Source organism: Mixophyes fleayi, chromosome 10 (assembly GCF_038048845.1).
Source record: "Mixophyes fleayi isolate aMixFle1 chromosome 10, aMixFle1.hap1, whole genome shotgun sequence".
Classification (NCBI taxonomy): Eukaryota; Metazoa; Chordata; class Amphibia; order Anura; family Limnodynastidae; genus Mixophyes; species Mixophyes fleayi.
In genome coordinates, this window is record NC_134411.1 from 24,448,976 (window position 1) to 24,474,773 (window position 25,798).

A 25,798-nucleotide genomic window follows, 5' to 3' on the forward strand; every position below is an offset into this window, starting at 1 on the left:
GCCTCTCTGAGCTTTACCCATGACCCCAGTTCTTATTCAATGCGGATGAAGCTCAGCAGAGAATAAGGGGTAAATGAATTAAGCTGCGAGTTGTCGACGGGTTTGAAAAGTGGAGATGTTGCCTATAGCAACCAATCAGATTCTAGCTATCATTTATTTAGTACATTCTACAAAATGACAGCTGAAATCTGATTGGTTGCTATAGGCAACATCTCCATTTTTCAAATCCCAATCGCGCCACTAAGCCCCTCCCCTCCATTTAATTTACCAAACTTATTCGGGAGGTTGCCCTGCTCTCCCGGGAGTCCAGGAGGATTCCCAGAAATTCTGGTGTCTCCCGGACATTCCAGGAGAGAGGCAACTATGGTTTACACACAGGACAACATCGGTCATTCTGGGGCAGTTCTTTTAGTGCCAGATGTGGTGATTCTGGGCCTATTAGACACTATAAACACTTGTTTGGTAAAATATATGTTTTTTTCTATCCGCCTCCCTTTTCTGACTAGAACCACTATCAATATGGCAGTCTTAACAAGTCATATTTATAGTTTGAGTTTACTAGAAAATAAACCCTGCTTCTAAAAGAGAAGAGTTTTACTTTAAAATCTCCTACGTAGCAAAGTCTTCAGATCAAACTGACAAATGTTTGCACATTCATTTTTCTTTCTCACATTTCTCCTGTTAAAGTGGCTCCTTCAAGTCAAATCGCATAATCAAAATAATTTGAACAGCGCTAAGGAGCTGATTGGATGTGACAGGGCTGGCATCGCCCACAGCTACGTTCATGCTACTATTAACGTCTCTTATTTCATCATTTAATAATAGTAAAGGTGGTAGTGAATAGTTGTCTTAGCTATGTTAGTTTAATAAATGGACATTCAGCATATACCTATATAAAGAGTATTTATTTACATCAGTCAGAACTGCCAAGTAACAACTAAACCTTCTGTGGGAATTCATATATCACCTTCGTTATTAACTGTTAAAGGATTAAACTGGTTACCAAAGAGAATAATTCAAAACATTGGATAGCATTAATTTGTTAGAGAGAAGGAAGGTTTGACCTTATAGTTTAGTACCCATGGAGAGGACATGAAGTGCACTAGTTGCCCAAAATGTGTACAAACCCTGTGCTAAGCTACAGGATCATTGTCCAGTTTGGTCCCACATGTGGATAGCCATAGTGGACAAGACGGGACTCAGTTCAAGCAGTTTAATAACTCAACTGGCCATATGATGGGTGCACACGCTGGCCAGGAGCTGTGATCTTACGGGAGCTGTCAATAACGATCCAAATGATTTTGACCAGATCGTTAGAAGACACTGTGCTTGTTTTGGGGTGTTGTGTGGCAATTTCGTGCTAATTGGCCAATATAGCTGGTGATGTTGCAGCGTGCGTGGTCAGCATAACTCAATAATTGTCTATTTGTGGATTTATTTATTGAACAAAAATAAAAGTTATGGGGAAATCAACCATAAAAGTTGCCCGTTCTCTCGGAATGTTGAGGATGCTCCCAAATTAGGGGGACACTTCCCTGAATCCCGAGAGACCAGGTGAGGCCCGTCCAATTCAGTGAGAACCAAGTGGCTGGGGTGTGATGATGGTTTAATTACTCAACCCACTCAATGATGTATATTTCTTCATCAGTCCCCACCCGTTTCTTCTTTTCCTACCTCGCCTCCACGCCTCCGGGCAGCGAGGTCAGGAAATTAGGCAACTATGGAATCAACATGTTCGCGGTGCTGCTAGGACCCACAACTAAGCTCACTACACTCATAGTCACATAGATAGCGCACTCCGTAACGGCTCCAGCCACTCACATACATTGTGAGTGTGACGTGTTGGATTTAATGTGGTTTGCATCGCTAGCACCAGGTCACAACATTTGATTGAATGAACATTGTTTCATCTGTGTATTTTAAAGCGCTGTGTACAGTGTTTGGCACGATATAAATACTGTTATAAATATATACAGTACATAGTACAAGCAGTTTTCATTATGACTTCTTTGTGGTATCTACAATGTTTTCATGATGATTACAAATATTAGCAAAAGTAACAGCTGCATTGTTTTAAGGAGTGGGGAAGAGTTAATACGCGTATCCCGTCATGTGCTGACTCTTATGTAGAACAAAGCATGTCAGTTTTCCCACAGTGTACATATTTGCAATCTTTATTTGCTGCTGATTCATCCGATGCTGTGGGGACACCCAGTGGTGTGCAAGTAAAGTCTAGAAAGTCTTCAGAAAACAAAGAAAATCGTGCAAAACAGCAGACGTGGAAAAACCAATGAACCGCTCACTCAGTGAGGGGCTGGCTGGTGCGGCCTCTAACCTTCAAAAGGGACGTACATTACCCTTAATCTCAGTAATAAGTTAAAACAATACATTTAATCAATAAAGCGACATCTGTCTGTAATAACTTATCTGCATGCATTTTAAACAAGTGTTACAAGCTATCACAAAGGAATCTCACAATGAAGCAGGAAGGAGCTGGGGCCGCAGGTGAAGGCTCTTAGGGCCGACTGTTGCCCGTCACTTTGCTAAACTGTCAAGAATGTCAACAGTCTTCTCCCGCACATGCTTTTTTACCATTTTATTGTCATCAGCAGCCACCTAATTAACGGTACTGTATCCTCCACAATTTTCTTTGGTTAATTGTGCATAGAACAGGGAGCTGTATATGTTAGATATAGTTTTATATTATGTCTCCATTCAGGCTATGAGCTAATTTAGAAGTTTTAGGCTGCTACCTACCTGCAGCACGGTGGCTCAGTGCTTAGCACTTCTACCTCACAGCACTGAGCTCATGAGTTCAATTCCCGACCACGGCCTTATCTGTGTGGAGGTTGAATGTTCTCTCCGTGTTTGCGTGGGTTTCATCTGGGTGCCCCTCCCACACTCCAAAAACCTACTAGTAGGTTAACTGGCTGCTATCAAATTGACCCTAGTCAATCCCTCTCTCTCTGTCTGTGTGTTAGGGAATTTAGACTGTAAGCTCCAATGGGGCAGGGACTGATGTGAATGAGTTCTCTGTACAGCGCTGCAGAATTTTTGGCGCTATATAAATAAATGGTGATGATGATGATATTGTTGGTTCTTTCCAAACCTGGCCCCGCTCCCAATGACATGATACTTTGTCCACAAAGAGGTCAATAGACCAGCCCCCGATCTATTATACTATAGAGGATTATCTCATCTCCGCAAGATCAACAGCAGAGCTCAGGGAGGAGAGAAAGAGAAAGCAAATAATGGAACTTTACTAAATAGTGAGCTTTGCAAGCAGACTTACCAGTGCTATCATAGAATCTAGGCAAAGCCTTATCACAGGAATATGTGTATACAATAATCACCTAATATTTACAGTAGGCCAATTCTATGGGAAATATAAAAATATAGAGTTAGAGCCCCTGTACTGAAAATAATTCACACTATACACGTTTTACCGTCAGATCTGTGCTCTTCATCTGTCATAACCATCGGCTGAAAAGATCATGACTCTGTAAACTCCTGATCACGAGTGCTTACACACTACAGGATTGGTACAACATCGTTCCATTGTTGAACGAGATTTTGAGTTCGGTTTAAAAATTAAATGAAACAATGAGCTTTGGAACGATAATCAGCTGAAAACCCTGTAGTGTGCACCCAGCCTTATTGGAAAGCCCTTGTTAATGATACAAGGAATCATGAAGGTTATGTGTACACTAGTAGGATTGTACTTTACAAATACCATAGAATTTGGTCCCGTTGGTATAATATTGTGACAAATTCTTTGCACAAATAAATGTTTTACAGTGTACAAATACGCAAATCACATTGGTCATTTATTACTTTATTTGTCATAGATTTGTTACTTAGTTCGATAATGCTTAATCAGCAGTGACTTAACTTTGAAGCTTGTCTGTCACCATATCTCTTATTTGTTTGGTGTAGTCTTGGACTATTGTTAGTTTAGTTTTACTTGTTTTTGGTACTTGTGTAAATCCACCATAAAGGTCCCATTGAAAGTACAGAACAACTGTAAATTGCCGTCACCTCCTAAGTACCCATAAAGTTCAAATCAAGTGGTTATAAGGACCCAAAATAACACAGAAATAACAGTCGTCTCCGGTACATTTAACTGAGTAATAAAAGCTATTTGACAACTCATATGCTGTGGTTTACATTAGAAGGACACTGAAACAATGCTTTAAAATGTATAAAATGAGGAGGAGATTGAATACAATTAAATGTTTTTCTGTCATATGGTGTCATCTGATAGGGTGTTATTATGTGAATGCATAAAAGATCCAACATTTAGTTCTCCTTTTTATTGCCATCAGGTACCAAGGCCGTCACCGAGTTTGCCAATGGAGTCTTTGAAATGGGATCACCGGTTCCATCTGAATACTTCGGAACTATAACAATTTTACATCTAATAGAAGAGTTAAAACTATCCCTGGAAATGGTGGAGAGCCCCGTAGAGAGAGAAGCATTGCGTAATCAAATACCCAACGCCACAGCTTCCTATGTCATCGGGTGGCTAGAGAGTAATTTGGTGAGTCATTTAAATAAGGAGCCATTATCATATACTGTACAATATAAGTACTGTGCTTTGTACCACTTGTAAGGACAGGTCCTTAGCATTGTACTTTTTCTAATCCAGCCTTTTAAGAAAACCTCTCGACTCTGTGACATAAACTTGTTAAGTACAAATAACTCTAATCCCTATCCTCGGCTCACCTGTTAGAAGGACGAATAGAACGTTCTCTCTGTTTGCCAATTGCTGCTCTACACCTGTGCTTCGCACTGATATATAGAAAGCTGGCATGAAGCCAGGGGGTGGCAGTGGCTGCAATTAGCATACTGGCCAGGCTGTTTAACATACTGGCCAGGCTGTTTAGTATGCTAAACAGCCTTATTAGCATACTACTCGCCTGAGTCATGGAACCTCTTCTGTTTGAAAAGGGGAGGTAAGTGAAGGGTGATTTATTTTTGTTACAGACTTTGAATAGCTTGTACTACAAAGGTGAGCTATCTCCAAGACATATCTATAATGCTATTTCTTGCTTTTTTAAATAGTGCCTTGTGCAAGACCAGACAGTAGTGTCCACCGTTCACTAAATATTTATTTCATATTTAGTTCCACTGTAAGGACAAGATAGTAATTTCCAGGTGTGCACTGTAAAAGCAAAAACCACTTATTGATCAAGCCATAATCTGCCAGTCTTTATGCAATCACTTAAAACAGACCTTTGAGCAGGTCCTGTAATGTTATTATTTTTACTTAGATCCGCATTTGTCCGAGAGAGCATTTTATACAGCGTGCTATACTCTCTCCTCGCCAGGCCGCATCCGGTCTGCACAGCGGAAGAGCTGGGAGTATATACAGGTAGTTGGTCCCTGGAGCAAGGAAAGAAAAGTTGGTCTGTCAGACTAGAGAGCATGCTCCTAGGCCGAATTCTTCTATACCTCAAACCTCTCCTGTTGTATGAGCAGGAGGAAGCCCATTTTTGGTAAAACGTATTCACACACCTGCAGTACCTGACTGGTGAAGATCCTATGTGTGTGTCCCTCCACCTGGGGCCACTGGGGAAATTGGAGTTCCACAAACAAGTACTTAAGGTAGAGCGCCCGCCCCCATCCCCTCTCTCCCGCCACGTCATTACACTTAATTTCTCCAAAGTAATAGCATTCAAAAACCAAGTATGGTTATTATGGGCATTGTAGCTTCACATGTTATTACATCAGTGTGCTGTAGTGGCATTATAACACAGTATAAGGGGGGCTGGTCTGACATAATACTTCACTGCAGCCTGCTCCGCAGATTGAGTCCTCATCCCAAATTCATTCACCACAACGAAGTGGAAAGGTGTCCCAATGTAGGACCCCCATAGGCAAACCAAAGGGGGGTTTCTAGTGCCTGGAAACCCCCCCCCCCCCCCTCCAAGCATGGTGCACTGTATAATTGAGGTGGCTGGACACTGCTTGAAAAGGGAGAGCTGTGTGCACTACTGTAGTGCACGCAGCATTGCCCATGTATATTATGGGGATAGGAAGAGTTGAAGAGCAGCCAAGCACTGTCTAAAAGTATAGCCACACCCCCATGCATTCTGGTCACGCCCACTGGCAGCGTGGTGTGGAAACTCCTCTTTACAAATCCTGCATTTGCCCCTGCCCCCAGGTCTGTAGTGTGATGAGTACATTTCAGGTATCTAAAAAGTTTACCATACATGAATACATTTTTTTTTATTTTTTTTTTAAGATAATGTAGTTCATTTACAATTTTAGTCCTGAAGGGCTGTCTTTTTATAGATTTGTAGAAAACACAACATTTACCAAACGTTTTAGTTTTGTTTTTAATAGGAGAAAATGATTATGCTGCCTCAGTACCATAGAAAGGTATAAGCGGGCATTTAATAAGATGAAACTTGACATTTCCAGTACAATAGGAGGACGGATTGTACAGACTATTATGCTGCTGAAACAAAGCATTTTAATTGAACAGCAGCTGTGTCAGTCAGAGCGAGTTGTGTAGATGGTGCTTGAAGAAATGAGAGCAAATATTCTAGATTATTATAGTTTGAGAAAGGTTCTTGGAATTAAAATTTAACTCCCTTTAGAAAGATTGCACTAGATATTGCTTTTTAGCCTCACCTCAGAAGCGTAGACATTTGTCTGCTGTTCTTGCAGTGACAATACCTTATAAGGGGCCTCACAAATGGCCGTTGGTCCCACATGGGGCTCAGACAGTAGGTTAACCCAGCGGTTCCCAAAGTGTGCGCCGCGGCTCCCAGGGGTGCCGCTACGATGTCACAGGGGTGCCATGGCAGGAGGAGAAAAAAAACAAAAACTTACCAATCCGGCGGCGCTTGGGACCCAGCATCCTCCTCCCTCCTCAAGGAATGTCGGGCGTGACGTCAACATGCCCGACACTAGTAAAGAAGTAAAGAAATGGAGGGGAATGGTGATAGGAAACATCAGAGGGGCAAAAGAATGAGGATGAAGAAGGGGCAGAGTGAGTGGATGCAGAAAGGGCAGAGTGAGGAAGCAGAGGGGGCAGAGTGAGGATGCAGAGGGGGCAGAGTGAGTGGATGCAGAGTGAGTGGATGCAGAGGGGGCAGAGTGTGTGGAGATGCCGAGGGGGCAGAGTGTGTGGAGATGCAGAGAGGGCAGAGTGTGTGGAGATGACGGGGGGCGCAGTGTGTGGAGATGAAGGATGGCGCAGAGTGTGTGGAGATGATGGGGGGCGCAGAGTGTGTGGAGATGACGGGGTGCGCAGAGTGTGTGGAGATGAAGGAGGGCACATAGTGTGTGGAGATGAAGGAGGGCACATAGTGTGTGGAGATGAAGGAGGGCACATAGTGTGTGGAGATGAAGGAGGGCACAGTGTGTGTGGAGATGAAGGAGGGCACAGTGTGTGTGGAGATGAAGGAGGGCACATAGTGTGTGGAGATGAAGGAGGGCACATAGTGTGTGGAGATGAAGGAGGGCACATAGTGTGTGGAGATGAAGGAGGGCACAGTGTGAGTTAGCTGTAAATTATTTTTTGACAGAAATATAATTTAAAAAAAATAATATAAAAATATTCTTTTCCCTTGGATTTATGTGTATTATTTTTGCATACAACTAAATAAGTATTTCTGTCCTGACCTAAATACTTGATATGTTTTTTTGACCCAACTACTTAAAAACAGGACTGCTCAGTAATTATTTTGCTGGGGTGCCTTGAAAAAATTATGGAGACTCTAAGGGTGCCGCGAACTGCAAAAGTTTTGGAACCACTGGGTTAACCTCAGACTTTGTGTCATAGGTTAACCTACTGGCACAAGTGGAGTCCTCTGCTAATACCCTGCTCCGCTATGTGACATCGTGCTTAATAGGAAAAAGGCAAAAAAAAGGGCAATTACTCATGAGGGCCACATGCAACCCCTTTTTAGGACCCCACGGGCCACTAGTTTCCTACTGGTATAAGCTATACTGATATATTGTAATGTATGTCCTACATGCAAGTAGAACATGTATAAACATTTGCTGCATATGTGAATAGTTCATGCTTGCCTATTTTTGTTACCTCTCTGAGAGATCCTGAAGGGAAGGCCAGGTGACAAGTGTGGGAGGGAACGTGATAACATGATAGCGTCATCATGGCTCCGCCCCTACTATGTAATGAGGAGATTCACATCATCGTACATTGGGGCCTGATGAAGCACATTGCGTCATTAAGCCCCACCTATGCCAGGATTGGGGAGGGTGCCTGGTTGTCCGGGAGAGATCCCCGAAATTCAGCAGCCTCCCAGACTACCCTGGGAGAGTAGGCTAGCAAATTCATGCTTGCCAACATTAGAATTTTCCCCTACAGGAGAACAGGAAGGGGTGGGGAATTGCAGGCATGGAGGTGGGGCCAAAAAGCTTCGGGAGAGTGGGCAAGTATGGTATAGTTACAAAGTATGAAGAGAATACAACAGCTTCTGGTCCCCTCCTCACTAGTGGACGCTGTCTGTGAAGTAATGATGATAATTGGGCTGGCCTCCTTTTCACCATTGTAGACTGTTTGATACACCACGTGGTCTCCTGCGGTTCCCACTGTCACTACATGTGTTATACCTTTTTAATGAAGTCCTATGGACTCCATCGCTGCTGAGGAAGTGCCTAGGGGCCAGCGCATGGGTCCCATTGCAATAGGTATGCGCAACCTTAGCCGCGCAGTAGCCGCTAGGGTCAGATCCTCCATTCGCCAGCAGCGTTACGTGTGTGTGTGTGTGTGTGTATGTATGTATGTATAAATATATATATTTATGTCTTATTTTATGATGCTAATATCATAATATTAATAGTAATGGGACCAACAAATAAATGTTATGTTGCACAGTAGTGCCTCAGTTAAAATTATTGCACACAGTAGTGCCCCCAATTCATACAATGTCACATAGTTGTGCCCCCAATTCATACTATGCCTCATAATTGTGACCCCAATTCATAGTATGCCACATAGTTGTGCCCCCAATACACAAATGCCAGATAGCTGTGCCTCAAAGAACAGAATGCCACTTACACGTGCCCCCACTACATAGTATGCCTCTTACACGTGCCCCCAATACATAGTATTCCTCATACTGACCTTTGGAGTCTTCCGTTCCACAGCTGGGAGCTGCTACACTAAAGCAGCAAATGAAGGCCAAAACGGAACTGCTGCGCATCCGCAGCAGCTCCGTCTCGGCCACTTACAGCTGCTTTAATGAAGCAACTGCGGAGCATCGGAGTGCTATGGTGGTCTGTGTGTCACGTCTGGCATGCAAGCCTGGGGTAGCCGACCCCTGTTATATAGGGATAACAAGCAGGAATTTAGAAGATGAAAGGAAATTTTTAATTCATTAAGGATAAGCGATAATCATGTACTTTTAGGTGTATTTTAATATTTATGCCGATATGAGGATTTATCAATCCCAGACAACAGTGTCTGCTCAATATAAATATATATATATATATATATATATATATATATATATATATATATATATATATATATAATCTTCTGCAAATAATATCTGTATAAGTGTTCATTGGAAATTTACTTATTTAATTTACAGTAGGGAGTATAATATCCTTAATTCTAATCCTAAATGTTTAAAAAAAAAAAAAAAGTTCTTTAAACTACACAAAGCAAAAAATAAAAACACATTATTCATGCAACAGACACTTTTTGTAAGCAAATTATTACTGTAAATAACAAGTCATGAAGTGTTGCTTATACATAAATAAACATTAACCAAAACAGAAACAAACAGAGAATACCCCTTATTTCAGCTCTAGACTTCAGTAGTGCACATCCCCCCTATCCTTCCCCCAATTGCATTACATTTAGTCCTCCAGCATAGCTCCCAACATTCAGAATCCCGAAAGTGGGACAAAATGAGCCCCACCCATACTCCCCCAGTTGCACCCAAACTGTTTCACAGTTCTGCCCAAACCCCGCCCATAAATGACAATAGTTTTATAACATCCACCCACTTTCCCATTAAGCCCCACCCATTTTGTGGGCTGTGAATCGGAATGTCCCATCAAAATCAGTACAGCTGTGAGCTATACCTCCACATGCCAAGTGTGATCCTGTCCTGCCAACATGCCTGTGCACACACATGCCACATGTCTCTGTCACGCCCCCTCGATATGTGTCCTCATATGACCCATCACAAAGTTGGGAGGTATGAGAAAGTGTGCACCTGGGAAGAGATAAAAAGGGGAAATTCATAAATATAATTTAAGTCACCAACTAGGATATTGCCATTTATTCGGTCAATAACTTAGAAATACAATCTATTAAAAAAAAAAAAAAAAGAGTAAATCTTCTCCAGGACAAACCATGTTACAATGCAAGGGGTGCAAATTAGTCTATTATCTTGCACAAAGTTAAATATTGGCTGTTTTTTAATCTAGCACACAAATACTTGATAGCTTTATTTTTACACTGAAATGTAAATTTGATCTAGGACATGCCCTACCTTAACTATAAATCTTTCCCCACATTTTAAATTTACCTCTCCCTCCAATGCAACATGGTTTTGCCCAGGTGCAAAGTTACTCCTTTTTTTTATGTGTTACTCTCCTTCATGACTCAGCCCCAAAATATCTACAGTAGCTAAACCACTCCCAAAATGTATTCCATCTGAAATACCATAGCTGCCATTAAATGGAGTGTTTAATAAACTGTCATTGATATAGTAGACCACATTTAGTAGTGTTTATGAAATACAGCCAGGTCCTGGTGGTTGACATTCATAGGTTTGTAATTACACAAACAGTTGTGACAGGTAACACTCCTTGCAGTCTCTCTCAGATGTCTGAGACTAATTGCCTGGTTTACCTGAGCTTTCCCCAGTTCCTCCTTAGGGATGTTTGCGGTCAATGTTCAACAGAACATAAAACAAGTGAGAGGCAGGTGATAGGCTGGAGGAGAACACATGGACTGGAAGAATGTCAGTGTTTCTGCATTCTGTCCTGATAGGACGCTGACTCAGTGCTAGATAGCAGCCAGAAACTTACTTGTAATCCTGTAGCCTGGAGGAATATACACCATATGCAGAGCTGGGGTTGAAACCAGATAAGTCACCATCAAAATAAATAATAATCAGGTAATCATTTAACTTTCTTTTTTTAATCAAATGCTAAATTGTGAATATCTTGCTAAGTATAAGAAAATTTACTTGAACTTTACTTTCATTTCTCACTGTGTATAATATGTTGCATTATTCATAGATGACATTATTAGTGGCTAAAACTAGTTATGCAACTCACTTATATATTCATAAGAAAGTATGTTGTCTGTTTTAACACTGTAATGTTTTGTTAGATGCCAACAGTCCCTGTTTTACAGTGACAGCTGTGGGTTTTTAAAATATGTTCCTAGTTTTATATTTAAGAATTTAGTAACAGCACTAAAAAACAAACAAACATGTGTTTCTGCATATTCTATGCTCTTGTTACCATCATTTCTCATTGTAGGCTGTATGAGTTAATAATTGTTATAGAGTATTTTAAAGACATGATAGGGATTGTAGTACTTTAAATTACACTGGAAAGTGATCTGCTTAAATGAATCCACTTAGTTGCAAAGTTCCCCTAGAAGCTCTTAAAAAAATACTGGTAATTATGCTTTTCCTGACTTAATTACAGAGGTGTCCAAACAGTCCTTAAGAGTAACCAACAGACCTGTTGGTGGATTTTGAGGACTGAGTTTGGACACCTCTGTTCTAGTGCAGTGTTTCACAAACCCAGTCCCCAGGACCCTCAACAGTGTATGTTTTCTGGGTGAGGAGGGAAATAATTATACCACCTGTGAATCTGTTATGTGTCAGTCAGTAATGAATACACCTGTGCTAAAGCAAGGAGATCTGGAAAACATGCACTGTTAGGGGTCCTGAGGACCAGGTTTAAGAAACACTTCTCTAGTGTACACATGCACTCAGCTGGCTCCTCCAGAATGACCCCTTCCACCCAGTACAGGAGGTTCTGCTACTGAACATCCTACTTATTACTGCAGTTAATGTGCTTGTGCTGAATTCATTAATTGAGGTAAGGGCTGTTTTTTGTTTTGTTTTTGTAAACAATCAATTTAGTGAATGGGAGAATGGGGCAGCCTAGTGCTTTAAAGGTCTCCCCACAATGATGCCTACCGCAATCTTGGGAGGTATGTAGGAATCATGTTGGTGGGTGTACACTAGGAACCACTGATGTCGCTGAGGCACATGGCTGTGTTCTCATAAACATTGTCTCAACCCATAAACTATCTGCCCTCGCTGTATGCAGGCATTGGGTACACTGTAACCTCCTTTTTATTTTCACTGGTCCAGTTTTTTGGGTCACAGTCTTACACACGCTGTCAGAATTTTGACAAATAAAGTTTGAAGACAAGGCGTGCTGGAAGCTTTGTTACTCACAAACAGTTTGTGCTAAAGAGGCCCCTCCCACCTGTGATGTCACTAATTAAGAAAATTGTGTACTTAATTATATGGATGCCACTTGACTCCGCACACCTGTCATTTCAATTATCAATGCATTCCCGCCATCTCTCTGCCATCGTGGTTCTGTCTTTACCCATGCCGCCATCTCTCTGCCATCGTGGTTCTGTCTTTACCCATGCCGCCATCTCTCTGCCATCGTGGTTCTGTCTTTACCCATGCCGCCATCTCTCTGCCATCGTGGTTCTTTCTTTACCCATGCCGCCATCTCTCTGCCATCGTGGTTCTGTCTTTACCCATGCTGCCATCTCTCTGCCATCGTGGTTCTGTCTTTACCCATGCCGCCATCTCTCTGCCATCGTGGTTCTGTCTTTACCCATGCTGCCATCTCTCTGCCATCGTGGTTCTGTCTTCACCCATGCCGTCAGTCCTCTGCCATTGTGGTTCTGTCTTTACCCATGCCGTCAGTCCTCTCCAGAATAAGTGTTCCCAGTTCTGCCAAACTGAATGACTAATAAGCACAGTGGCGCATGCAGGGGGGGTTTCTGGGTCCCCAGAAACCCCCCCCCCCTCCGCTAAGTGCCCACCATAGTGGGATTGTCCTATACTGCAGCCGCGGTGTGCTGTCAAAGAAGCGACCTCCGCGGACGCTTCTTTGACAGCACCGCGGCTGCTGTATAGGAGAGCGCTGCCGAAACGGAGCTGCTACACATGCGCAGCAGCTCTCGCATGTGTTTTTTTGGGGGGGTTTTTTGGGTCGGGGGGAATCCTGCGTGCGCCCCTGTAGCACTGGGTACATACCGCAGCTCGTGCCATCTAAGTAATGTGCTCCATCAGTGAGGTCCACACTGCTCACTGCTGTTTATTCCCATTAGCGCACCATTGTAGCATTGGACACTGCAAAAATAATGGTCTAAAGCAGTGTTTCCCAAACCCAGTCCTCAGGGACCCCTAACAGTGCATGGTTTCCATATCTTTCTGCTGGAGCACAGGTGTATTCATTACTGACTGACACATTGTAACTGATCCACAGGTGGTGCTAACTATTTCACTTGTTACCTGGAAAACCTGCACTGTTAGGGGTCCCTGAGGACTGGGTTTGGGAAACACTGGTCTAAAGTAATGCGACTTGGCTAGAACTCTAGATTAGTATTCCGTTACAGCAGTGTAGAGCAATGTGCAATCAGTGGGGTAAATCAGGGCACTGTGCCGCTAAAAAACCCCAAAACTTTCTAAGGCTGACATGCAGAGCGCAACGCATGACATGAATGTATGTATATCATGCGTTGCCTACACGGTATGATGAAAAGTGATTTATTTATTTATTTATTTATTTTTTTACGCCATGACAAAGGAATACAATGCATGCACACAGTGATAAAAAGGATATCCTTTTTCTGGTGCGTAATTATTTTGTGTGTACATTATGGAAGAATAAGTAAGTACCTTGTAGTACGTCAACCCAGCTGTCCATGGTATACAAAGCAATGTCTGCCCTATCATCACCATTTATTTATATAGCGCTACTAATTCCGCAGCGTTGTACAGAGAACTCATTCACATCAGTCCCTGCTCCATTGGAGCTTACAGTCTAATTCCGTAGCATACACACAGACAGATAGACAGCCCTATACAGTCCATCCCCAAGCCCAACTACACGTATGTAGGTTAATATGCCACCATATCTTTAATACCATCGTAATAACTCCCCTATGTCTCCTCTGCCAAAACTACCTGACCTTGGGCACTTGCAATCTTGGTTTGTTACTGCCCTGCACCCTCCCCCAAGCCACACTACAGTGGCAGGGCCCATCCTTCAGGATCAGTCAGGATATTCAAACCCAAGCAAACTAAGGAGAAGATAACACAAAATTAGTCCGTCTCCTTACCCACTGGCATTAAACATCATGTATTTACCAGCATTTTAATGGTAATGTGTATGTGAATATAACCTACTAGTTCCATTGATGCCATACGCACCAGTGCATGCGGTCAGGAGCCGCACCTGTGCTGCAGCTTCCTTTGAACACGACCTGCTCTCTTTTCACTGGCGGTCAGTGGGGCGACATGCAACTTTGACATGCGGTGTTGCTCGCCATTTTCCTACCTCCAGTGGGTAACCAAGAATTTAACCCCCCCCTCTACTTTGCAAAGGATGACAGGGGAAAATAAGATTGTAGTGACAAATAAAAGAAAAAATACTTAACAAAATCCCCAACTATAAATGTAAGCAATCACTGGAATAATATGACATCCTGGATGTTTGTAATGTGCAGCCGAATTAGAAAATGTGATGGGCAAACCTAATTTGTGTCTGTATAATTGCTGGAACAATGAAATGAAACCAGCCATACGTTCTGTACATGTATATATCATCTCTCTGCATTTGTTGTTACAGAACGTAAAATTGTGCAGCATGTATTTAATAATAATAATAATAATAATTATAATAATAATATTATAATAATAATAATAATAATAATAATGTCTGTATACACCTAACAATGTCTGTTAGCTGCTCGGAACCAGGAAGTTTACACAATGCAATGACAGTGTCCACAATGGCTCCTTGTTCTCTAGCTTTCATTAACAGCTTAGATATCCTATAGAGCACTGGGATCTTGGAAGCATTTAGTTATTCTCTGTAATAACCATGATTACTTCAGTGAAATCCCATGGCCGACATACAGTTACCTGCTGTTCGGTTAGTTCAGGCCTAGCAGATTAATATTGGCCCATTTACTTGCAAAGAATGGAAAAACTGTATTCTGAACTGCATCTAGATCCCCTTTAAAGCCTCTCCAACCTTAAATGTAAAGCATTGTTTTGTGCTATCCATCTTAAGGGCTTTTTTCAACCTCTTGACCAGACCATGCCCTTAAAAATTAAAACCCCAATCTCAAGGCAGTCCTCTGTCAGTAGGATATATGATCCTACTGTTGTGATCACACATTGATAAGAAAATAATAGGATAAAAAAAAACAACTCCATAAAAGCTTATGGGTCAGAGATTAAGTATAGTTTAATAAAACTGTTATAGAAGCTAGGAAAATCCTTGCAACATGAATATTGTTTTACATTCATTTCTTATTATTGGCTTTAGATAAATACAAAGGAGTTCATGTAAAAATAGGAGTTAGCATGCATTTAATCATAATTAGCAATACTCTCACCTATTGAACAAATATATGTTTGTAATGTGTGCACACACTGGGACTGCATTGAGAGATCTTTTGGTCGGGAGATCTGAGAGCACAAATGTCCCAGGTTGTACTGTATGTAAGCTCTGCTGCTGTGCTCACAGTAGACAATCACATCCTGACCCCTCTGCTTCTACCTTTCAATAAGAAACATGTGGTCGTCTTGAGTCCAAAAGTCACCGGCACGTACAAAGGAGACAGAAGTTAGTAACCCTAGGAGAGTGATTGTTATTTAGTTATTTATTATGAGGATGACTCATTTTTTTTAAAATATTTTTTTAAATCCTTCCACCTATTTTTCTTGGAGAGTGAGCTCAGTATGGTAATTGTTAAACTGGACCACCCTCTACCGCTTCAGCTCCACCTCCCCTTCGGCATGTTATGATTCCTGGTGACATAGTTCAGTAAGGTACGAAGAAGAAGAGGGACATGTAAGTGGTGGCACAGGAGGGATAACTCTGCCAAGTTCAGCTAAAACGTGTTTAGCGTATGAGTTTGTTCTGTACGTAGCTGGATTTGCATCTGGTTACATTATAGATGCAACATACTTTTTGGCACTAGTACAAATTCCGCTGGGCGATGATGATTTTTCTTTTGTATTTTTAGAATTTGAAGAAGAGATCATCTATAGATTTATGTGGGCTTTACTCTCAGCCAACATTAATTGACTTTGACTGTTTATGGCGCCGTAGCGCGTGGTCCCATACTGGGAACCCAGTTGTCGATGACAGTCTAAGGGTTTGTGTATTGTCTGGTTGCTGGTCACCCAATCAGCGTAAATAACGTGCAAAGTGAGCGCTGTGCTCACCCCAGTGCGGGTAACTGGGCTGCCACATTAGTAAGAAGAAATCAGGGACGTCACTCAGAGGAGGTTATTTACAAAGAGCAGCGTTGTGCCGCACCCAGCGCAGATCTACAAGGAGACACCTGTGCAGCTTAGAAGCGCGGTTAGGTGTGCAAGAGGTTAGAAACTCTCCAGAGGTGCACTGTGCAAAACTGTAAATGTCATATTAAAGTCCACCCTCCTGCCACTTTAGTACCTACATTTTTACTTTTTCACCTAAATTTACTGCTCGGTTTCGCCTAATTTATAGCATAAATTAATCATAAAGTGAGGTGATATTAGGGCTGGCTTTACTAAATGTAATGGTTGTGTGTGTTGGAATGTGCTTTATCACAGAAACGCAATATTTAGATGCAAAGTAGTCCTATTAAAAGCATAGGAGGAGACCCAAAGACCGTCGGCTCAGAGCTGGGGTAAAATTTGTCACTTTGCAGAGTGGAAAGGGTGCCCTTCTAGACGGCAAGGAACGCCCCGAATTTCACTATGCAAAATAACATCACGTTCTTGCACGGCTCCTCAAAACGAGATGCATTGGGGTGCTTATCTGTGCGTTACTAGGAACGCCCCCGATCCACGCATTTTGCCACCTCCGCAGACGCCAACATCTTCACCCGCAAATCTATCTATTTACCCATACAGCTGAAAGCATTTGCACATCAGGGGCAAACGCAGGATTTGTAGAGGGGGTTTCCACACCACACCACTTGTGGGCGTGACCAGCATGCATGGGGGGCGTGGATATAATATTGGAAGTGCTTGGCTGCTCTCAAACTATTCCTATCCCCATAATATACATGGGCAATGCTGCGTGCACTACTGTTAGGTGCACGCAGCTCTCCCTTTTCAAGCAGAGCCGTGTGAAGTGGGGGCAGGGTCCAGCCACCTCAATTATACAGTGCTCCAGGATTGGAAGGGGGTTTTCAGGCACTAGGAACCCCCCCCCCCCCCTCGGTTTGCCTATGCGCATATATAGGCACAATGGCACTAAACCGCATTTAGACTTCAGGTTTGCACATCTGTACATAAGCCTTAGAGTCGCTTGTAAAACATTGTGTCACCCAGGCTCCATTACTGGGATGTTTGGTGCAACGTGCCCATATAGTTTATCCTGGATTTCAGACAGATGGGCATTGTAATGCTTGTTGCAGTCTCCTGTTAAGCTTTGTATATACAGTTTATTCGATAAAGTAGACAATATAAGCAATTGGTCTGTTACAGCAGCAGACCAGTTCCTAGAGCAGGGCTTGGCAACCTTTTTCTATCAGTGTGCCAGAAAAAATATTTTCAAGCCCAGGAGTGCCAGTTGTATGTGTGGGTGTATGTGTGTGTATGTGTATATATATTAGGGATGTGCACCGGCGACTTTTGAGGTCTCGTGTTTTGTGTTTTGGATCCGGATTTTCGTTATTTTTGAGGTTCGGATTTGTCTCGCAAAACACTTGACGAAAGGTCTCGGTTCGGATTTAAGGTATTGGATTCGGATTTTTTTTGAAAAAAACATAAAAAGTTTAAAAATCAAGTTTTTGGGCTTATTTTCACTCCTAGGCTATTATTAACCTCAATAACATTCAATAACAAGCATTTCCACTAATTTACAGTGTATTCTGAACACCTCACAATATAGTTATTAGTCCAAAACGTTGCAACAAGGTATCTTTCTGGACTGCGTAGAGGAGTGGGTCACCACAATATCTTAAAAACCCTGAACTTTTATGATTCGCACCAATAATTGTACCTGGACTGCGTAGAGGAGTGGGTCACCACAATATATATTAAAAACCCTGAACTTTTATGAATCGCACCAATAATTGTACCTGGACTGCGTAGAGGAGTGGGTCACCACAATATATTAAAAACCCTGAACTTTTATGATTCGCACCAATAATTGTACCTGGACTGCGTAGAGGAGTGGGTCACCACAATATATATTAAAAACCCTGAACTTTTATGAATCGCACCAATAAATGTACCTGGACTGCGTAGAGGAGTGGGTCACCACAATATGTATTAAAAACCCTGAACTTTTATGAATCGCACCAATAAATGTACCTGGACTGCGTAGAGGAGTGGGTCACCACAATATATTAAAAACCCTGAATTTTTATGATTCGCACCAATAATTGGACCTGGACTGCGTAGAGGAGTGGGTCACCACAATATCTTAAAAACCCTGAACTTTTATGATTCGCACCAATAAATGTACCTGGACTGCGTAGAGGAGTGGGTCACCACAAGATATATTAAAAACCCTGAACTTTTATGATTCGCACCAATAAATGTACCTGGACTGCGTAGAGGAGTGGGTCACCACAATATCTATTAAAAACCCTGAACTTTTATGAATCGCACCAATAAATGTACCTGGACTGCGTATAGGAAGGGGTCACCACAAGATATCTTAAAAACCCTGAACTTTTATGAATCGCACCAATAAATGTACCTGGACTGCGTAGAGGAGTGGGTCACCACAATATATATTAAAAACCCTGAACTTTTATGAATCGCACCAATAAATGTACCTGGACTGCGTAGAGGAGTGGGTCACCACAATATATTAAAAACCCTGAATTTTTATGATTCGCACCAATAATTGGACCTGGACTGCGTAGAGGAGTGGGTCACCACAATATCTTAAAAACCCTGAATTTTTATGATTCGCACCAATAAATGTACCTGGACTGCGTAGAGGAGTGGGTCACCACAAGATATATTAAAAACCCTGAACTTTTATGATTCGCACCAATAAATGTACCTGGACTGCGTAGAGGAGTGGGTCACCACAATATCTATTAAAAACCCTGAACTTTTATGAATCGCACCAATAAATGTACCTGGACTGCGTAGAGGAGTGGGTCACCACAATATATATTAAAAACCCTGAACTTTTATGAATCGCACCAATAAATGTATCTGGACTGCGTAGAGGAGTGGGCACTGGGCACCACAATAAAATATATAAAAAACCTTCAACAGATCTGCATTACACTACACATACGGCTGCTCCTCCATCCTCTCCATCATATACATGTTGGAGTTTTAGCGTGTGACAACCTCTTGTTTTTGATAATGTCAGTGCATTTGGAATATTTTTCAATTTGCCCCACACCACTGAATGTACTTTATCTATGATACGCAATACGCATCTATCTATCTTGACTGCGTAGTGTGGTGGCCCCGGTACACAATTTGGTACTGAGGCCACAATATAATTAAAAAACCCTCCACGTGTCGGAATTCCACCAAACAAGTATCTGGACTGCATAGTGGGGTGGCCCCGGTACCCAATTTGATACCGGGGCCACAATACCTCCTCCAAACATGCTACAGTCAATTCGTCATTGAGAGACCCCAGACAGACAGGGTCGAAGTGTTATTGTTTGACTTTGTAAACCCAAAAAAATGTCCCTGTTGCACATAGTCGTGCAATGAAGACTGACTTTTTCATTTAAAGGCACGATCTTTAAAGTGTAGTGTTTGTAAGTCTAAGTCATATTATACTTTTGGTAAAATTGGTTTTTTTTGTTCCTCTTTATGGTAATTAATTAGTAATAGAATTAAAGTAGGAAATAGAATTAAATAGAATTAAAGTAGGAAATAGAGTGGTATAGAGTTGTAGTGTGGTATAGATAGAGTGGTCCACACAATATAATAATAAAACCCTCAACTGGTCTGAATTCCACCAAACAAGTATCTTGACTGCGTAGTGTGGTGGCCCCGGTACACAATTTGGTACCGAGGCCACAATATAATTAAAAAACCCTCCACGTGTCGGAATTCCACCAAACAAGTATCTGGACTGCATAGTGGGGTGGCCCCGGTACCCAATTTGATACCGGGGCCACAATACCTCCTCCAAACATGCTACAGACAATTCGTCATTGAGAGACCCCAGACAGACAGGGTCGAAGTGTTATTGTTTGACTTTGTAAACCCAAAAAAATGTCCCTGTTGCACTTGCACATAGTCGTGCAATGAAGACTGACTTTTTCATTTAAAGGCACGATCTTTAAAGTGTCAGAAAGAGAGAGAAGACACAGGAGAGGAGAGTTGTAGCTGGGGACCTGGGGTGGAAGCTCCCAGGCTCCCCCAGCATTGCCTGGAAGTCTGAGCGTGGTGACTGAGCCAGGGCAAGGAATGTGTGCCCTGGATGAGGGGGAGAACTCCATGCCACTATAGTGAACCCAAGAGAGAGGGGGACACTGCACATGGAAGAGGCCCTGGAGTGAGGGCTGCTACAAGAGGCATGGTAGCTGTAGTGTCAGATCCTGAGGCTGAGAGTACACAGAGTGACGTGTCAGAGCACAGGAGACATTATCCCCGCAGAGGAGGGATGAGCTGCAGTTGAGAGGTATGTTGTTGAAATAGGACATGCACACTTTAACAAACCAATCATTTCAGCGACAGGGCCTACCAAACAACTTTGACTGAAATGATTGGTTTGTTTGGGCCCCCACACCAAAAAAGCTATTCATCTCTCCCTGTACAGACTAAACAGGCTCTACTGAGGCAAGATGTCGTCCTCATCCTCAACCTCTGATTCCTCTCCCCCTACAGTGTGTACTTCCTCCTCATCACACATTATCAATTCGTCCCCGCTGGACTCCACAACCACAGGTCCCTCTGTAGTATCTGGAGGGCAGTGCTGTACTTCATTGAGGAATTGATTATTCATTTTTATAAACATCATTTTTTCAACGTTGTGAGGAAGCAACCTCCTTCGCCGCTCACTGACCAGGTTCCCCGCTGCACTAAAAACTCTTTCCGAGTACACACTGGAGGGGGGACAACTCAGGTAAAATAGAGCCAGTTTGTACAGGGGCTTCCAAACTGCCTTTTTTTCCTGCCAGTAACAATATGGACTGTCTGACATGTCTACTTGGATGGTGTCAGCAAAGTAATCATCCACAATTTTTTCTATTGTCACAGCATCCAATGCAGCGAGAGTAGACATGTCTGCAATGGTTGGCAGGTCCTTCAGTCCGGACCAGATGTTATCAGCATCCCCGCCAGTGCCTCTTTTGGGAAAACTGAGCTTTTTCCTCGCAGCCATAGATGTGGAAGAAAATGAGGGTGGAGCTGTTGGCATGTCACGGTCCTCTTCAGAGGACAATCTCCTGACCAGCAGGTCTTTGCACCGCTGTAGACTTGTGTCCGCCGGAAACAGAGACACAACATACGCTTTAAACCGAGGATCGAGCACGGTGGCCAGAATGTATTCCTCTGACTTTAAAAGAGTGACCACCCTCGGATCCTGGCAAAGCGTACGAAGGGCTACATCCACAAGAGCTACATGCTTGGTGTAATCGCAATGGCTTACCAGCTCCTCCCTCACTTTCTCCAGCTGCTTCTGCAACAGCCTGATCAGGGGAATGACCTGACTCAAGCTGGCAGTGTCGGAACTGACTTCTCGTGTGGCAAGTTCAAATGGCTGCAGAACCTTGCACAACACGGAAATCAGTCTCCACTGCGCTTGACTCAGGCGCATCCCCACTCCTTTGCCTATGTTGTAGGTGGCTGTGTAGGCCTGAATGGCCTTTTGCTGCTCCTCCATCCTCTGCAGCATATAGAGGGTGGAGTTCCAGCGCGTCACAACCTCTTGTTTGAGGTGATGGCAGGGCAGGTTAAAGCTTTTTTGATGTGCCTCTAGTCTGCGGTAGGCACTGGCTGAATGCCGAAAGTGTCCAGCAATTTTGCGGGCCACCGCAAGCATCTCCTGCACACCCCTGTCACTCTTGAGGTAATGCTGCACCACCAAATTAATGGTGTGGGCAAAACATGGGACGTGCTGGAAATTGCCCATATTTAATGCCCGCACAATGTTACTGGCATTGTCTGACACCACAAATCCCCATGAGAGTCTAAGTGGGGTAAGCCACTGGGAGATAATTTCCCTCATTTTCTCTAATATGTTGTCAGCATTGTGCCTCTTATTAAAGCCTGTAATGCACAATGTTGCCTGCCTTTGCATGAGCAGCCATTTTGTAGATGCTGCTACTGATGCAGCTGTTGCTGTTGCTGCGGAAGGGGATGCATCTACCCAGTGGGCTGTCACAGTCATATAGTCCTTCGTTTGCCCAGAACCACTTGTCCACATGTCCGTGGTTAAGTGGACAGTGGGTACAACCGCATTTTTAAGAGCACTGAGGACACTTGATCGTACTTCTCTGTACATTTTTGGTATCGCCTGCCTAGTGAAGTGGAATCTCGAGGGGATTTGGTACCGGGGACACAATACCTCCATCAACCCTCTAAATCCCACTCCACTGATGGCGGACACCGGGCGCACGTCTAACACCAACATTGCAGTTACAGCCGCAGTTATACGCTTTGCAATAGGGTGTCTACTATCGTATTTGGTGGTCATGGCAAACGACTGTTGGACGGTCAATTGTTTGGTGAAAGACTTAGCGGTCTTACGACTTCCCCTCTGGGAAGATGACCGACTAACAGCAGCAACAGCAGCAGTGGCAGTAGTAGGCGTACCGCTGCAGGATTCCTCGGATGAATCCCGTATTGAGGAGGACTCAGTCTGGCTGCTGACTTGGGCTGCAGGACTGAATCTGATGGAGATTGTGGAGGAAGTTGACGAGGAGGGTGTTGCTGGTGTGTATCCAACTGGACCACGGGATTTAGGTGTCCCTGTACCGATGAGGGTCCTAGCCCCAGTTCCTGAACTAACCACTGAACTATGAAGGTTATTCAGGTGACGTATAAGGGAGGATGTTCCTAGGTGGGCAAGATCCTTACCCCTGCTTATTTGAGCTTTACATAAGCTACATATTGCCATACATTGGTTGTCTGGATTTGGATAAAAATAACTCCAGACCGAAGAGGTGCATTTTTTGGTCTTCTGACCAGGCATGACGATGGGCTTTTTCATCCCATGAACATCAGCTGTTTCCCCCCCTGGTGCCTCATTTACAATAACCACATCACCATCCTCATCATCAAGTTCCTCCACAGCGCCAGCTACATCATCAATAGCCTCCTCCCGAGCCACCTCTTCCCGTACAGTGATGGGAAGGTCAGGCTTGACAACCACCAACACCCTTGGACTCGCCTTGGGGATTTGTGATAATTTCTCTTTAGAAGGCAGAGTTGTTTGCTGTTTTGTTGCTGACAGCATAACTCTCTTCAATTTTTTGTAGGGGGGGGGGAGGAGGAGGAGGGCTAAGATCCGTGGGTGAAGCTGAACCACTAGTCATGAACACGGGCCAGGGCCTAAGCCGTTCCTTGCCACTCCGTGTCGTAAATGGCATATTGGCAACTTTACGTTTCTCCTCAGATGATTTTAAGTTTCTCTTTTTGCTACTTTTTCTTAACTTGGGCTTTTTGGATTTTACATGCCCGGTACTACGAGATTGGGCATCGGGCTTGGAAGACGACGTTGATGGCATTTCATCGTCTATGTCATGACTAGTGGCAGCAGCTTCAGCATTAGGAGGAAGTGGGTCTTGATCTTTCCCTACTTTATCCTCCAAATTTTTGGTCTCCATTATATGTAGCACAAGATACTGCAGAATGTGTGAACTTGGTAATATTGCAGTACCAATGGGCTTATACTGCAGGATTGGTTGTGCAAATTTTGTGGTAATTAAAAAATATTAAAGTAGTTTTTGGTATTTTTTAAAAAAACTTTTTTTTATTTTTTTAAACACAGGGGAATATTGGGGAAATAACTATGCCCTTAGAAGCACAGAGCACAGGACACAGCACCACTGGACTGAACAGGACACAGCACAGGACCCAGCAGCACCACTGACCTCAGAAGGACAGAGCACAGCACACAGCACCACTGGACTGATACTGCAGAACACAGCACAGCACAGCACAGCACAGCACAGCACTAAACAGCACAGCACTAAACAGCACAGAGGACCACCTAACACACCCTCCCTCTACCCTGATCAATGCCCGAGTGAAGATGGCGGCGACTAGCGGGGAATTTATAGGATCCGAGTATCGCGAGATCCGACAACGGGATTATGAGTCAGAGCCTCAGTTTCACTTTTGAATTTGGCGCCAATACCCGGATCTGTCTCGGATCCGACTCGGATCCGCAACGTTCGGGTGGGCTCGGATTTCATAAATCCGAGTGCGCTCATCCCTAATATATATATATATAATATTTCTTGTTTTATCATACTAGTATCATGGTAATGTTGATAGTAAAGAGACCAATAAATAAACATTCATGTTATGCAGTATAGATGTGCCCTCAGTTTATATTGCGCCACAAAGTTGTGCCTCAAGTTTATATTATGTCTCATACTTACTCTCTGGAGACTCAGCGCGCACATCCACATATCATTCGTTCCACAAGGGAACCATGGAGCTGCTTCATTAAAACAGCCGAAGATTATCAAAATGGAACTGTTGCATTTTGGCTGCTTTAGTAAGGCAGCTGCAGAGCTCTGAAGTGCCAGAAAGAAGTGGTCCAAGTGCCACGTCTGGTACACGTGCCGGGGGTTGCCTACCGCTGTCCTAGAGGATTGTAAATCAGACAGGCAATACATGAGACACAATGTAAGCACATACATACGCCTCTATGTAAAGCGATGGCTAGTGATACATTGTGTATACACCACAGAGTGCTGTGTTGAATGATTTATAGCATAGCTATCGCCAAACTAAGCAAATCCAAACACATAGAGGAGCGGCATTATAAAAGTAAACATAAATGATGACATATAGGCAAAGTAGTATAATATATTTGATTATATTTACAGTCCAGTCCAAAACAATCCATATATTTGAACAGTGCTTATAAAATGTGGTATATATACACTAGGAGCATTCAAGGGAACCCTCTCTCCTACTTGCAGTGGAAGCAGCTCTTATGTGCTTAACAGATATGTGTACTAGGAACTAGTGTGGTCACTGAGGCAGGAGGTAAGGAAAGTGGAAACCTTTATTTTGTGGGTTTAAAATGGACCTGTCGACTACACGGAGGGTCATTTACAAAGCGCACCCTTTGCTCCACGCAAAACCCATGATTTTGCACTGGAGTCCACACCTCCTCTCCTCAATCAGGAACAGAACATTAAAAACGTGCAGAGAGGGGGAAAATATTTCTAAGTTAATGTGAAATTGTAAACGTGACATTAAAGTTCAACCTCTTACCCCTTTAGTACCGCCTCTTAAAATTAAATGGACTTTTCCTTTTTTCTTTCTGAAATAACGTTCGTCTTAGCCATATTTATGGCTTAAATACATCATAATAGGATTACATCCGGACTGTTTTTATTAAATGTGTCACATTTGTGCTTGTCATGTAAACTTTTCTCCATCGAAGTGCAACGTGGAAGTACAAA

At 43.0% G+C, this 25,798-nt stretch overlaps 1 protein-coding gene across 5 annotated transcripts in view; it reads left to right on the plus strand.

Moving 5' to 3' along the window:
• PPFIBP2 (PPFIB scaffold protein 2) overlaps nt 1–25,798 on the plus strand; it is a 171,392-nt gene that overhangs the window by 44,872 nt on the left and 100,722 nt on the right. For all 5 annotated transcript variants that reach the window (XM_075188066.1, XM_075188065.1, XM_075188068.1 and 2 more), the window contains exon 3: nt 4,326–4,540. In XM_075188066.1, the coding sequence (XP_075044167.1) occupies nt 4,326–4,540 (215 nt within the window). The remainder of the gene's footprint in view (nt 1–4,325; nt 4,541–25,798) is intronic.